The 16621-nt window shown below is 45.5% G+C and overlaps 1 protein-coding gene across 7 annotated transcripts in view; it reads left to right on the top strand.

Moving 5' to 3' along the window:
* The first annotated feature begins 4699 nt into the window (after positions 1 to 4699).
* The window catches only part of COL6A3 (collagen type VI alpha 3 chain), a 62086-nt gene continuing 50164 nt past the window's right edge, over positions 4700 to 16621 (top strand). For 2 of the 7 annotated variants that reach the window (XM_082054951.1, XM_082054950.1), the window contains exons 1-2: positions 4700 to 4904; positions 13342 to 13490. In XM_082054951.1, the coding sequence (XP_081911077.1) occupies positions 13403 to 13490 (88 nt within the window). In that variant the 5' untranslated portion in view covers positions 4700 to 4904; positions 13342 to 13402. Of the gene's footprint in view, positions 4905 to 13341; positions 13491 to 14394; positions 15013 to 16621 lie in introns of all 7 variants that reach the window. The other 5 variants (XM_082054953.1, XM_082054952.1, XM_082054955.1 and 2 more) reach the window with 4 other exon arrangements.

Here is a 16621-nt window from a genome sequence, read left to right as displayed (position 1 = left end):
GCTGGTGCACAATGACCACAGGTTTCCAATGAACCAGCTACAGTAAACCCTCAATTCTTTCCCCCTATATCTTCCGAGCTAACATAACACTCATTCATGGGCATGAATAATTCCCTATAATTCCTCTTCAGCCTGTCTGCCACTACATCATCCCATCTGCATGGGCAGTGAGTATTTCTGCCTTCTCCCTGACTACAGCTCTTTTCAAACTACCTCACTCCTCTCAATGGTTCAGTGAACCTTCCCATTTTGTGATGGAAATGACTGTTACTGATTAGCTTGGAGAGGAGTGAGGTGGTTTGAAACATTTTTTATGCAGCACAGCAATTTGAAGCTGCTATAGGACATGGAGGCAGAGACTTTCCAAGGTTTTTTGACCCCCTTGTGCAAGGCATCACCTGGAAGGATCTAATTCAAGAAAACAGGAGCAACCCAAAGCAATGTCTGGCCATAAGGTATAACACACATGCTTCCCAAGCTACCTTTTATTCTGACAAAGAGCTCAGCTAGCGTGTTTCCTAGAACCTAGAATCACTGTTCATATTATGATTTACTGATGTACAAAATGCACAGTGTGTTAGAAGGGAAGATATCCACATTATTTACATATTTGTGAGTAGAGCATTCCTTGTCGTTGCAGACACTGAAAAGCCTGTCTTGCAGGAGGGCTTTCTGCAAGATGCAGTTGGTCAGGGCTCCAGGTTTCTTTAAGTTACAATCTCTCCTATAGGCCATAGATTAAGGCTATATATACACTCAGATAATGCATGTAGCGCTGTTGTAGGTTTGTTTTTGCCAATTCTTCTGGGGCTAGCCTGTTGCCATGATTTATTAGCAGTATTAGCCTCAGAAATGTTACAACAAAACAGGCATCCTTTTAAGAAATCAATGATTTATCAAAAGAAAAATGCCTTCTAGCATATGCAGAGATTTTTAAAAGCTTCAAATTGTGGGGTAAGAAAAAAAGAGACACATAGCACAATGCATTTCAGTGACTCCGATAATAATATATATTAATAACATTAATTAAAATACCTTCTAACAAGCCCCACTAGGTGAAGCTTTTTAAATGGTAACACTTAAGAAGAGGGAAGAAAGGAAGGAAACCACTTTTCAATTAGCCCTAAACCATTTCTCCTCCCAGGAGGGATTTTTCTCCCGTAGCATGGGAGACACTGACATTTTTAGTTTCATTCTTAAGGCTTTTCCTGCTGCTGCTTTTCAAAATTGTGGGAACTACAACCACAAGACTCCAGCCTTTGCCTGACTCCATATGACAGCTCTTTCCCCTACAGCAGTCACACTGACCCCCATATTTTGTCCTTCATTAAGCAAGGGAGACAAAACCCACTGAATGGCGGCTAAGGAGCTTAGAGCAGACAAATTACCTGTAAAAAAAGAGCTGGCAGAGAGATCCCAAGATTCCAGTTCCCCCAGCACTACCCCAAGGAGCCCTTGGAACACGCTAAGGTACACCCCACCATCTTGTGCTGGGGCACAAACCTCCCTCCCCTGGTGACGATTAGGAGATGTGCTCTGATTGCAATTAAGCCCAGGTTGCACCCAGTTTATTGGGATGCTCATAATGTCCCCAAGTCTTTTCCAAGCCTCCTCCTAGTGCAGCCTGCCTTGAACCCACTATCAGGGCAGGTTTTATTTGAGGGAAGAAGGTGACCTTGGGTTTGGTGGGTGCCTGAAGAGTCCCTGGAGGAAAAGCCAGCAGATGGTGCTCAAGGATGGAGCCAAGGCAGGATTCTCCTGGATGTCCCCACCATATGTGACCCAGAGCGGGACATCCTGTGCTTGCGTGAATCATATGGGGGAAATCCATGGAGTATTTTCTTAAATCAGGGGTAGGAATGGCTCAGCTGAAGCACATCTGCACACAGAAAAGAACTGCACGATTTCACCACTCTCTGCTGGTTTCACTGAATTTTTAAGGTTCTGAAGCTGAGACCTTATTCTGGGGAGGGGAAGACATAAAGGTCCCCTTTGCATTCAAGCAAGGATGTAGCACACAGGGCTTTTTTTTTTTTTTTTTTTTTTTTTTTTGTCGTGGGTGGAAAAAGAATTCCTCAAAACCCTCTTCCTGACTCATAGCGTTAATCATGTCTAGTTATTAATACATCAGGGAGAAAAATATTTCTAAACTTAGCCCCAGCTGTCTCTAGAAACTACCAACGTGGTGTGATTCAGTCTTTTCCTAATTATCAGAGAGGGTTTGCTTGATGTCTGAGGATGGAAAGAAGTCTGTCCCTGCAGATGTCACCCCTTCCCCAGGGGTTTTACTCACCCCAAGAACGTCACTGGGGACACGCCTGGGTTCCCTGTTGCTGCCATGGTGAATGGGAATTGTTTTTCAGGGGGTCACCAACATAAACGTGGAGGGAACTAACTACTAAAGGAAGGATTGTAAAGGATCATGAGTGGAAGGGGAAAAGGAAAAAAATAACCCCACCCCAAAACGCCCTCAGCATCCTGGCTGGCTGTTCTCCCCCAGTGCGCCAGCTACAAAGCCCCTTTTTGGAAAGGAAAACCTTTCAGCTTGGTTATTACAGTCATAAAGGCAAGCAGATGGGAATTTAAGACCTCTTGTAGTCTCATTTAATTATTGGAGCACTTGGTAAAAGTCACTTCAATATTAAAACCATATTAAGACAAATTCTGCATCGCAAAAAGAATAATACTAACTTCCAAGTTAAATATGTTCTCAGTCAAGCTGGGATAGGTATACAATTCAGGTCCTATACATTTTGCCAATAACATTACGTTATTTATCTCCAAATCTCTATCTTAGCTATTTTTCACAACTCTTCTGGAGTGGCTGAAGCTTTTCCATGCTTTATTATTTTGTTTTTGCCAGTGACTTAAAACTGTTTGCTTGCATTCCTTCATTGGCACACAGAAAACTCTGGGTTTTGAAGATTATCTGAACTAATGGGAACACAGATCCCAGTTGCCATTGAGCTCGTATGATTGAACCATACTGGTTTCCACTGGTGGCAGCAAACTGGAAGGATGCAATTCTTGTGCCTCTCAGCCCTGCTGCCACCTGTACAGGAGAGGTGGTAGCCTGAAAGCTCAAATGCAGGAGAAGACACAGGACAGCACATCACCTGCCTCTTCAGCAGGAGACTGGCACCGGGGTGAGAATGAGTATGACCACGTGTTGCTGCTTTATGGGGTTGTCCTGGTGCCACCACAACATTCCTGTTGGGCTTCCCCACCTGGCAGCTGAATTCAAAAGGAAAATAATTCGGCTTGGATGCTACTGCCAGCATAGTGAACCTCCACTGTACGTACTTTATCCTTCAGCAGCTGTCCCTCACCCACCTTGGCTGCTCTTACGTGTTTGCCACTGCTTTCTAGCAGACCCTGTTCCCTCCATCCCTTGTTCAGCTGCCCACCAACACCCAGCAAGGAGCTGCAGCTCCCTTTTCCCAGGCACATTTATTATTTGGGAACACCCTGCCTGTGAGCTCCAGCTCACCAGATTTGGGGAGGGGGACACGACACCCTGTTTGCTTTCAGGCACGCAGCTGGGGATGGTTGTGCTGGATCTCTCTGCAAGGTCAGTGCTCAGTCTCTGCAAGCACCAAGCCAAGCACTATTTCTAAAATGAACTATTGCATCAGTTCAAGGGCTCAGCACTTTCCTAAAGCATTCCAGCTATTTCTTTATGTGGCTGGTCTTGCAAACAGCACAAAACCTAGAGCAAACATCATAAATCCCCATTTGAAATGAAGAGAATTTGACTATTTGATTCTAGGGACGCCATCTCTGTTCCAGCCTTATATGGACCCAAGCAAGGGCAAGAGATAAGAATTAATGTTTCCATACCATTATTTCTTACAAAACATAACCCAGTCCAGACCAAAATGTTTAACTTAAGCCAGTGACATGCTGTCATTTGAGGTAGAGGAATAAATTTAGCCCCCATCTGCCTGCTTGCATCTGCCTAATAAAAGGTTAAATGTATTTTTTCCACAGCAAATAGATTGAAAAAAAAAAAAAAAATTTAAAATCACCACTCAGGAACTTACTGACTTGATTTGTTGCCTTTCAAACTTTTACTTTAAGCCTTTAACTAGGCTATGTGCATTTTAAAATATTTATCTTTCTGCTAAGGGGCTGTTTATAAGTTATGTAAAACATAACTCCCCACACTTCTCACTCCCTATCTGGGCAGGTTAAAAAAAAGAAAACCCTGTTACATCTAAATAGGAAACTACATTGAAAAGAGACACTCTCCCCCTGTGCTGATGCTTATAACTGTTCAGGAGGAGAGGCTGAGCTTTCTGCAGCCTCAAGCATCCCCAAAAGGCACTTCGCTGGAGCCCTGTGTAACTTGGTATGGTCCTTGGCACGTCCTAGCTCCTGCAAACATCCAAGTCCAGCCCTTCCTGACCAAAAGGCACGGTTAAATCAGCTCCTGCAACCCTGCAGGGCTTTTTTTTCCTGGTTTTATACATATTTCTTCTCAATTATAACAGGGAGAAGTATTTTGGAACCGGCAGGGCCAGCGCAGGAAGGGGAAGCCACACAGAGCAGAGGCGTCCCCCATTGCCGGGGGGGGGGGACTGCGTGTGATGAGCAGCTCTGACCTCAGCCCAGGGAACGCCAGCACCAACCATCTGGATCCCATTTGTAGCGTCGGATCGCTCGGCCCCCCGGCACTCCCGAGCCAGCTGCCTCCTCCAGCCTCGCTCAGACCCGCAGTGGCCGTCTGGCGGGGACTAGCGCACCCCCATTTCCCTTGCCCTGCCAGTGCTCACACCCCATCAAGCAAGGCGAGTGGGGACCGGGAAGGCTGAGCAACACCAACACACCATGAAGCAAGGGTGAGAGGCGCTTCGGAGTGGAAAATCCTGGAATAAGCAACATTTCTGGGGGTTCGCTCAGGGGTAAGTGTTGCTTTCCACACGGGATCCCTTAGCCTGGGTGCAGCAGCTGCTGTGCTGCGTTCACTCTCCTTGGTGGGCTGTTAGGCTTTTGGGGAGTTTTCAAGGAATTTTGGACAAAACCCATCCCATGCACAGACCAGTGTCATCAGAGGAAAGCTATTCCCAGGCTTGTATCTGGCTCGAAAAAGTAGAGTGATGCAGCCAGCTTGCTCACACCTGGAGTCTCCTCACCAAGGTGATGCACCACAGGTGCACAGGGACACTCCTGGCCCCACCGGCACACGGGAATTTAATTCAAAAACACCAAGCAGGGTTTTTTTTTGCCTCCTGGCTGCTGTGGGACACTGTTTGCTTTTGATACCTTGAAATCACTGCAGCAACAGCTTGGTGGGATGGGAGTGGGATGTCCCTGGGAAGAAGTGGAGTGATTGCTCCAAGGAGGGCACATAATGGTTTGAGGAGCTGCTTGGACATAAGGAGATAAGTGCATGAATGGGACCCTGTAAGGAGTGTGACAAAAGGGTTGTCTCATTGTCCCTTTCCCATGTCCCCAGGACCAGGGGAATTGACAGCAGCCCTCACCCCTCCTGCCTCAAAGTGAGGTAGGATGAACTGGCCAGAGATGCTCATCCCATCATCAGCCTATCCACCCCACGCAGGTCCTGCTGCTGGACATGTCCTTACTGCTCCAGGGTGGGCCAGCACAACTGTGGCTCCAGGCACAATCCTCATCATCTCATGGTCATCCACAGAGAGGGAAATTGGCCACACATCAGATATTTTTTCCTCCAAGGGCTCTCCAGTGCTGCAAGCAGCCACCTCCTCTCTCTACAGCCCCCATCCTGCTCCCTCCTGACTTTTTTTCCCAGCCCTTTCCCCCCATAGCCCCAATTGCCCTTGGCTCCCCAGGGCTTTGCACACAGAAATGCTCTTGCTGAGGGGGCGGCTATGATTAATCCTGGAGACACCCCACCACCAGCCCTCCTGGCTCAGCAAAACCCTCCCTTTCCAACCAGAGCTCAGGGTGAGAAGGGGTTGCAGCCAAATTGGTTTCCTGACCATACACAGGGGCCAAAACTGCCTGGAATGGAGGTGGCCAAAGCCATTCTGGTTCCAATGGGTGCAATGGGAAACTCAGTTCATTTCTGGTTGCTGCAATGACTCATGTATGCTCTCAGGGTAGGAATATTGCATTATTATTTTTTTTTTTCCAAACTTCTGGCTTTACCCCCTTACTTACTGGTTAAAAAAAATTAAAATAATCAGTATTTGTGACTGGATAATTACTGAGCTTATATAGTGCTGTTTCTGGGGCACAACCATCCAGTTTGGGAGCTTTCTGGAGGCTAGAGACATACCTGCAGCTGGTGGCTGTTGCCAGGAGCTGGGGGACTCCTCCAAGGTTTTGTATGGATGCAGAGGTGGAGCAGAGACAACTATGTATCTCCCTGGTGCTATCCCTTAACTCAGCAGTACCAGAAATACCAACATAGCACCCAGAGACCAGGAAGAAGAGGCTTTCCATCCTCAACCTTACACTCTCGTGCCACTCCGGTCATCGCAGAGAAGCTGACCATGACCAGGGTGCAATGGCATTTTTCAGGCAGGAGTGCAGGGCTGCATGCTTGCTGCTACCCCTTGTCATTCATTCATTCATTCCCTTTCCATTTTCCAGCAGCCTCCTAGGTTCCCTTCCTGGTTTTCAGGTATCTTTGTATTTTTCCATTGAAATGCATTAACTTTCCCTGATTTCAGGGTGAGCTAAACCAGTCCCCACTGTACTGTATTCCTCACACGTCAAGGAAAAAGTTCTTTCTGTAACTCTTGCTACGTGCCTGTCTGGGAACAGGAAGGAAGGGAACATCTTATTTCTTCCATCAGTGCAAACTCTGGTAACTACACATTGTCGCCAGCCTTGCACTGTTTCCCCAGCCTGGCTGCATTTGATGTGCAGCAGAGGGATGAGGTTGCCCCGCGCTGGGCGTGCTCAGCAGCAGGGCTGGCGGCGGGTGGCATGGCATGCCTGCTCCCCGCTGTGAATCACAGCCAGCCCCAGCGCTCTGCCTGACCATCACTTTTTCCACCTTCTTAAGTGATCTGTGTTCCACATTAAGGACCCAATTTGTTTGGGTGGAGGGGCACTGGGAAGCTTAGGTTACTATACATAAAGAGTCATTGATCTTTGAGGGAGTTTCCTCTATTTTATTTTATTTTTTTTTTTAATTAAATACTCCCTTTCCTCTTAAAGACTCTATTTTAGTCTCAGTCTTCAGATGAAGAAAACAACCATATTAAGACACTAGCATGCTTATAAGAACAAAAATGAATGTGATTCATATTAAATGCTAGCACTGGGGAACTTGCCCTGATAGGATATAAACGCAACATAACTCTGTCGCTTTGCTAAATGCTGGCTTTCAAAAAAACTGGAGCTCAAGTGGTTTGCAAAAGCAGGAAAACTTTCCATCCTTTTAGGTTTGTTTGTATTTAACGCTCAGATCTATATTTGTGGGAAGCAATGTTTTCAGGAGCAGCTCTCACCTCTCCAGTGCCAGATGACAGTAACGTTAATGAAAATCCTTCAAAAGAGCTGGTGCAAATTAAAATGTCTCCACTCAACTCCTCAGAGCTGTGAATAAATCCAAAATCTGTCCCATACAGCTCATCCCAGGTCTCTTGATATAGTCTTGCTTCTCTGGAGGCTGTGTGGCCAGGTGATATTTGGTGCCATATGATGAAGGGGTCGCCAGGTGCTTAGAGGCTTATGTCCCTTTTCTGAGGTGACTGAGCTATTTCACGGGGGGGGGAAACAAAAACAAAAAAACCCATGGCATTTAGCCTCCTAGGTGTCCAAATCGCTCTGGGAGTGGTTTTTGGCTGATGCTTTTTCCAGCCAAGAGAGGAGCATGAATCACCTCTAGAGGACATTCTGTGCTACGATGGTTCCACATCAGGATACTGGGAGCTGTTTCTGCTCCCTGCTTGCTCCACAGCCACAACTGGATGTGCATCCCACTACTGGTACTGCAAATAGTTGTTCTCAGTGAATGCTGGCAAGGCTTGCAGCAGCCTCATGTTCCTGCTGCTGCCTCCCAGGGATGTGCATATAGCAGAGAACAGCCAAGACAAGGGGATTTCAGGCTCAGCATCTTGTTTGGGAAACAGGGTTACAATAAGGCATGGGGAGATCCCCACAAACAAACACAGATGAAGGCAGAGGCCTCTTGGTTTTGACCCTGACATTCCCATGGAACAGACTTTTAAAGAGCTCCAAGGATGATCATGGCATTTTGTCTCACACTGCATCTGCAGGACAACGCTTCACCCTCCCTCTGGTCCTGCCTGTTCCTCTTACAGAGAAGCCGTTGGGATCCAGATGCAAATACACACCTTTCTCCTAGTGCAAGATGACCCATCCCACATACAAAGGGAATTTAAGGTCACAACTTTTTTGCTGCCTTATATTCAAGCTGTTTTCAGGAGATTCCCTTGGGGCTGGGCAGTAAAATTGGACATTATGTACTTTGTTTGAGGACAGTGAGGCATCTCAAAGGTCCCCGGCTGTGCCAGCCAGCAAAGCTGCACAGGCTGCCCAAGGCAAAAAACCCAAACCCAAGCCTTTTGTCCCCATAAGAGCACTCAAGTCATAACTCCACCTACCAGATTGCTTTGGGTCCTCTGTCCTCTCCCAAAGACTGCTCATCTCCCCACAGCAACACCACTATCATGGGGAGGGAGAACTAATAGGAACGGATTTCTCAAATAAGTCACTAGTTTTGGATTTCCTGGTTATCATACCCCAAAAGTAAGTTCTGCCCAGTTCAGTACTTTAGCCCTGAAGAAAAGCACCAGGCAGCTACAAAACACTAGTACAGAAAAGCCATCTGACAGCTCAAGCTGTGCAGTCCAGCAAGACAGAAAACATCAGTACCTACAGCACTGCTCAGCTGGGAGTTCAGATTTAAGAGGTATTTTGCAGCAACATTAATTATTCCCTCTACCCACCATAGCACCCGTCCATATCTGTGCATTGTACACATCAGATTTCTATTTACACCATAGATACTTCCCCTCCCTGTCAAAGTCAGGCATCCCAGATGAGAGGCACATATAGTGAATCAAAGTGATACGTAACAGCTGTAGTAATTTTTCTCTATCTTTTATGTTTTGCCTGTAAGTCTAGTCATCTGCTTTGCACTTCTACGCATTTCATTTTAGCTACGCTGGAGTGAAAAAAAACATATGCAAATGATTACTTAGAAAATGAACTTGAAATATACACTCAAATAAAAAGGATATGTAGGATGTCAGATTTTGTGCACAGAGAAGCATGCAATAAGCAAAAAATAGCTGCTGGGAAAAATATTTAAGGAAATCACTTCATTGCTTTAGTGGTAGAAATGCTTGCCTTTTGAAAGCATTATTAGTAACAGATGTATATCTTCTGATGAAAAGAAGGACATACTGTAATATGAAGAGGTCACCACACACTACATAAACTCTCAACAGACGTAAAACTTTCAGATTATTGAAGACCCTATGAGTTAATCTTTTAACACGTGAATTGTTAAGAGATCAGGTTCTGGTGCTAATTCTTAGCAGTTCAGGAAAATGCTTTCCTTTTCTAAAGGCACTCAGTAGTAAATGTTTTCAGCATTTTTTTCCAGCTTGCAGTTGTTATATCAAAAGCTCCACCAGAGCTTTCACCCCCACAGGACTGCAAAAAACTTGTCATAAAAAAAAGAAAAAATAGAAAGAAAAATTGAGGATTAAATTGCCTTATGGAAAATAACAAACCAGGAGAATAAAGCTGCAAAATAAATACTTGTCATAATCAAGAATTAAAGTGAATAAGCACAAGTTCACATTCCTGGTCTTATCCTCTACCCTCTGCAAGCTGGTACTGCCTCTGGCTTCTGTAATCAGCAGTGATTTAGGACATAAAGCAAGAACATATTGAGCAAAGTTACTTGTTGTGCCTCACTAAGGCAAGCCAAGAAAGACTTAAGTCCCAGCAATAAAACCCACATCACTTACTCTCTGAAACTCACCTTTCTCACTGAGCTAGAGACTTTGACTCAATGAAACCAAAGCTAAGCAGAGGCTTGATTCAAACTCTCCAAAACCCTTCCAAGAGATACATTACCTCTACAAAAATAAAGCTGCTGCCCTTGCTGTTTCTTCTCAAGGACCATCCCTTGCAGGAAGATCAGCTCCTCATTTATCACTTCTCACAAATACCCAACTCTTCCACCTGTACTAACAAGGGTGCTGTGGAGGGAAGAATATAAGGGAAAACCCTGATCAGGAACATCTGTACTTAAATGCTCCATTTTTTTCCATAAATTGTCAGTCAGTCTCTAAGAGACATCAATCACCTCTTCTTGCAAGACTGTGATTTGTTTTGCTTTTAATAACTGATCTCAGTTACTGTGATTTTAGGATGGTTTTGGGGAAGCATGATGCTAAAACTCATCTGTTATTGGTGAACAAGTTCATCTTCTTTCATGTAACTGAAAATTGTGAGATGGAGGCTACAAAGAAGCTGAAAATAGACCTGGAGGCATCCTAAAGACTAAAATAGAAAATAAGGTGATTAAAAAATAAACCCAGCCAACTTATTATTGCTTGAAAAAAGCATTATACTTCCCAGCTGGCCAGAGCAAATAAATCAGAACTAAGACTGAGTGTTGTTTTAATACATTGTGATATCCAGGTTTAATCTCATCGTGCCCCAACGCCTGACTCATGGTTTCCAGTCATTTGGGTTTGCTAGGATGGGGGTACATAAAACACAGTTGGTGGATTCTCTACCACAAGGCTCCGGAGCTGAACTATGACCCAAAGGCACCTAATGGAGCTGGGCTCAGTCTGGACTCTACTCGGGCTCCTTGTCTGAATGTGGCGAAGCAGTTCTTCAAGGGGTTACAAGCCAAAGCAACCCTAAAGATGTAGGTGTAGATCCACCACTGAGTTTAGAAATCCCATTCCATCTAAAGCCCAGTTGCCCACCGCTGCAGGAGAGTTATGGGGGATATTGCTGGTAGGAGAGATTTCGTAGCACCGGGGAGATTTGCTTTTCCCTTCTGCTGTGTTTCGTGGCTGTAAACAGCCCTGTGAGGCTCTCTGCAGCTGCTCAAGACTAAAACCAAAAAACCCCTAAATGTTTGCTTCGATCTTGTCATTTACTAGCTGACAAGACATAAATTTTCATTGGTTTATCTTGATGCTCTGTTCACCCCCAGCTGTTGCGACTGCATAGGGATTAGATGCCAGCAGCTAATAAACAGGATGATAACATAACTTCCTATGTTTCGGAAAATAAATACTAGCACTTTTACAGCGTACATTATTTTAATGGGCTGTTTTTCTGTAGCGTGCATTTTATTTCACAGTTTTCATTCATTGCTAGCCATATTTTTACTCCCAATGGATGCTGCAAGGAAAGCCTGTCTCAAAAAATGTGCAGCTATTCCGTAAACCTCTTCTGCCCAGAGGGGAGATGCTCTGGTGTGGTTTAATGGGTGGTTGTCGCTAGCTCAGTGCTTTTTGCAAACCTCAGCTCTGGGACCTACAGACCTTTCTGTATTTATGTGCTCAGGGGAAGAAGCCTGCAGCAATGCCCGTGGCTAATCGTGCACCATCGGGAAGCAGAGCCCAGATTTTCCCTCCCCATGTGTCCTTTGGGTGAAACCAGATTTTCTGGGAGTGAGATGTAAATCAGGGACATGGTCCAGCAAAGCAGGTTCACTCGTACTGGAGGCACTGGGAGGTTTGGCATGGACTTCGATAGCTGGGGGGTGGATGGCTGCCAACTAAAAAGGATGATTTTCTGGTCTTTTTATGAATAGTGATACCCCTGGGCTGCAGCAGCTGCCTCTAGAAATCAAGGAGCTGCCAATAACAAGGAAGACTTGTCACATCTTAATTAATGCTGTGTGTTAACTGCTGGCTCTGGGTGCCTATTAAATGTCTCTCCACCTGGTGTTAATATTACTTTTATATACAAACGTGGGAGAAAAGGTAGGCTTTTCCCTGACTCATGCTATACAGCATTCATAAATGCCATCTGGAGCACATGGAAGGGTAAACACTATAAACCCCATCTCCCAAGAAGGACTAGACCCCAACCCAGCTTTGACATGCAGGGAGTGAGTGCAAGTGTCAAGATTGCATCAGGTTTTGGGAAATAGGTGGACATTGTCCCCTCCTTCTCACTGAACCCCTCTCTGATAGCCCTAGGGAGTATGTCTTCAGTGGAAGAGGAATCAGCTGTTCAGATGTTTATTTCCAAATTTTCCCTAATTCCCAGCACCTGCTTCTGTATCTGTCTGTGCCAACGATGGCCACTAGTGTAACTATCAGTTCTTTCCTTAAAAAGGGGGTTACTGTTCCCCTAGCTCTCTCAGGCTTTTGTATTGGGTATAGCTTTCTAGATTGATGGAGCTGGCAAGGATGATAATAAGAAAATGTTTTTTTTTTTTTTAGTTTTACGGTAACCTGCTTTATAGCTTAAAGTATTTGAATCACTTTTGGCTCATTTGTGTAATTGATCTCCTTTTGGGGAATGAAAAGTATTAAATCACTGCATTCCCTTTTGGGAGGATATTTTCTCAGTTAAGCAAGCCTTGCTGGTGTCTACTCTGTGGGCCTGGAAATGAAGATTAAATAATAAATTGGCCATCTCTATGACAACAGATACAAAACTTTCCTGAAGAAGACATTGTTTCAGAAGGCTTGCCAAGTGGATCATAGATAAGAAACCTGCATAAATTATTTTTTTGGCTCCAACATGTGAAATATTATTCTTGGTGCTGTTCCAAAATATGATCAGCTGGAGCAGGCTATTCCACTGCTGGGGCTGTGAGCTTGGAAGAGTCTAAGGGCTTTATGCTGTACAACCAGGTCATGCAGCTCATTTGAGTCTAGAGTAATTAAATTTTCATTTATATGCTTGGGACAGCTGAAAAGGTAAGCTGAGGCAAAGAGAAATGTTCAGGACAATTATTATTGTGGCATTTGTAAAAAATAAAATAAGAAAGCAGTGTAGCAAGATAGGATGCATTGACTAAGATGTTTCAGCTAGCCATGTGTGGGTGAGAACAGGTGAGAAACCATTATATATTTTGAGAGTTGGTGGTAGAAACCAGGCTGACCATTTTCCTACATATTAGGTATTACCTGGGATGGCATAGTCAAGAAGAAAGACATCTAAGTCCACAGGGCTGATTATATGCCAATTATGTGAGCAATTATTCTTCTTGCAAATAAATGTTTGCTATGAAGCAGACTCTGTCCAACATTAACATATTTTTTTCCTGCTGAAGTGCCACAAAAGTATTGCAAAACCACATGGTTTGGCATTTCTGTCTCATGCCTCATCTGTGCCTGGCCAGCACCGTTGCTGTTTCTCACTCTCCCCCTTTTTCTCCCTTAGGTCTCACATTGGGTGCTTTGAAACAAAGCAAATAAAAGGAAAACTCAGATAAAAGGCCAAAATGAGGAAACACCGACATTTGCCCTTTGTGGCAATGTTCTGCCTCCTACTCTCAGGCTTTTGCTCGGTTCATGCCCAGCAGCAAGCAGGTAAGACCAGACTGCTTTACCCGACTTTGCCCCCGTACAAACATGTTGCTAGTTCACACCATTTGGTTTTTAACATGCATGATGATACATTGTGGTTTACCTTCTGCTCCTCAGCTCCCATTTGGCTCAGGGTCCTTTCAGACCTTAGCCAACGTGTGTGGTGCCTTCCCGAGCATGTTGCTGGCTGGTGGCCTTTGAGGATGCTCTGTGGGGACAGGGGTGCGGGATGTGCACCCAGGGTAGCCTCAAGCAGGTTTTCTCCTGGGCAGAGCTGTTTTGTCCTCCTTGCATGTGTAGAAGGGCTTTTTTGCAGTGAGAAGAGCACTGTCACCGACCTGAAGAAAGGCTGTTTGTATTTTTTAAGAGGAGAAACTGGTGCCTTTGGGACCAGAGCTGGTGTAATGAGGAGGGGTGTTAGCAGCAGGAAAAACACGGAACCATCATGCCAGAACCCAGGCTGCATAAACCAAGCAAGCCTTTCCTCCCTCAAGCACTGTTGTGGAGCCAGCAAAGCCCTGAGTCAGCAAAAATGTGCAGGAGACCATGGGCAGCTGGAAGCTGAGCAAGCCTGAATTCACATGTGAAGCTGCAGGTGTCTTTGTCCGGCTCAGGGCTGGTGTCCAAACCTGTGCGGTGAGGGTCTGGGAGGGGAGAAGCATCTCACCTCCCGCTCCCTGGGAAGGGTAGGTCGCATGCAGTCCCCTCCTGTCCCACAACGTGTCAGGGCGCTGATGGCTGCTTGGCTTTCCTCCAGCTCTTCTTGTTTTGCTGTGGGTGATAAGGGGAAGCTAAGCTTCACTTTCATCATGCAAAAGAGGCTGTTGGTCATTTGGGTGAGGAGGAGGAGGAGGCGTGTTTGTGCTGACCGATAGAAAATCCTAAACCCCCATCTGTTTTTTTAAAGCTGTCAAAACCGTTGCTGTGGCTGATATAATATTTCTAGTGGATTCCTCTTGGAGCATTGGAAAACAGCATTTCCAACTCGTTCGAGAGTTTCTGTATGATGTTGTAAAAGCTTTAGATGTGGGAGGAAATGATTTTCGCTTTGCCCTGGTCCAGTTCAGCGGAAACCCCCACACAGAGTTCCAGTTAAATACCTATCCCTCCACTCGAGACGTCTTGTCCCATATTGCCAACATGCCTTACATGGGGGGAGGCACCAAGACTGGAAAAGGATTAGAGTACCTAATCGAGAACCATCTCACTGAAGCTGCTGGAAGCAGAGCCAGTGAAGGCGTGCCCCAGATTATTATAGTGTTAACGGACGGACGATCCCAGGATGATGTGGCTCTGCCATCATCTGTCCTTAAATCGGCCCGTGTAAACATGTTTGCAGTCGGCGTGCAGGATGCAGTGGAAGGGGAGTTAAAGGAAATAGCAAGCAAACCCTTCGATACGCACCTTTTCAACCTAGAGAATTTTACCGCTCTCCATGGCATAGTTGGAGACTTAGTGGCGAATGTCCGTTCATCCATGACTCCAGAAAAGGCTGGGGCCAGAGGACTGGTTAAAGACATTACAGGTAATGGCTGACTGCCGGTGACTCCCATCAGCATGGTATCTGCTGACATTGCGCTATTTAAAGCCTTTGTAGCGGCAAGACTGAGATGGACGTTCAGTGGTTTAAAAACAAAGGTTTGAAGCATGTGGCCCCTTCTTTGTAGCTATTGAGCATGCCATTGTTTGCAGACTGAGCAGGCATCCCTGCCAGGTCTGCCAGGAGGTAGCACAGGAGCCCTTGGATGGGGAACAGCATGTTGTAGCCATGGCATGGAAATGCAAAGGTAGGAAGCCCTGCAGAGTTATTAAATTGCCCCATTCCATCCACTCCCAAGGAAGGGAACTAGAGGTGAACATGCCAACCATGATGGTGACTCTTTGAGGCCCTGACCAAAAACCTTCTGGAGACCAAGAATATTCCTCCTGGCTATGGGAACACCATGTGGGATGTCCACTTGCGACTAGTGGTGGAGATAGGCAATGTGCTACTCCAGTAAGTCACATTCTTGGCTGAAGACAGCAAAAGCAGTTTAATGGAGAGCTTCTCCGCTGAAACCCCATCCCTGAGCTGGCCCTTAGCCTCTCTCCTCACTCACTTGGAGAAGGTGTATGGTTGGAGAATCCCTTTTGCAATGCCACTCAAATGCTGCCTTTACAAGCCGACATCTTCCACCTGCTGGAGTGCTGGACCCTTCCTGTAACCAAAACCTCTCTGCAAACCACGTTGGCTTCAATGGATCTGTGCTGACTGCAAGCCGGGGGCCTGATTTTTCTGGAAAAAAAATAAGACTCTTCCTCCGTCCCTCCCTTGCTTATGAAATTCCAGCGTGGAAAAGGCTTTCTGAGCAGATTTGTTGTGTTTCAAAACAGAAGTCCCAGAGATCAAACCTTTCTTTTTATTCCTGAGACTCCATCTGAAGGTCAATAGCTTGTGGGGTGATGTAAGGCAATGGCAGTGTAATGAGGCAGTGTAACATTAATCCCCCTGTGTTGTCTTGCCTGATTAACCCTCACGCCAGCCCCACTGAGTGCTCTCCATCACTGCATGACACCAAGCAACACCAAAAACTGTGCTCATGTGTATTTTTATTGTGCAAAGTGCTTGACAGGGCAAACATTCAGACCACATGAAAGCCACGGGGAAGAAAAGCAGCTCCCCCAGAAAGACGACATAAGGTTTGCCAGTTCTAAGAAAATAATGTCAATATATGTGGAAATGAATGTCTATACCCACTGGAGTGGCTGTTCAGTATCTGCACCATGCAGGACCCCAGTTCTTCTCTGTTGAAATCAATAGGGGAATTGTTTTTTGGCGGCTGGCTGTCCTCCTCTGGGGAATGCCAGCAAGTAACTCCATAGTACATAAACATCTGGAGCCACAGACACTTATTTAAAGCTGTAAAGGCAAATTCCCACCTCACATGCATCACGCCTTTCCAAGTTCATTTCTACTTAAAAATATTTTTTGCAAGCATTTTGTTTCCTGCCTATAATACAAACTCAAGCTAGTCCTACTATTGTACTTTTGCCCCTGTGTGACTTGCATGGGTGATCTACAGAGGATCATTAAACATGGAAAAAAGATGTTACAGGTCCTAAACTTTGGATGACAGTGTGCAAAGCATGGTACA

The sequence above is a fragment of the Streptopelia decaocto genome (genome assembly GCF_964273445.1).
Source record: "Streptopelia decaocto genome assembly, chromosome: 6".
NCBI classification, from domain to species: Eukaryota; Metazoa; Chordata; class Aves; order Columbiformes; family Columbidae; genus Streptopelia; species Streptopelia decaocto.
Note: the sequence above shows the minus strand (reverse complement) of the source record. Positions and strands in the feature narration are given on the sequence as shown.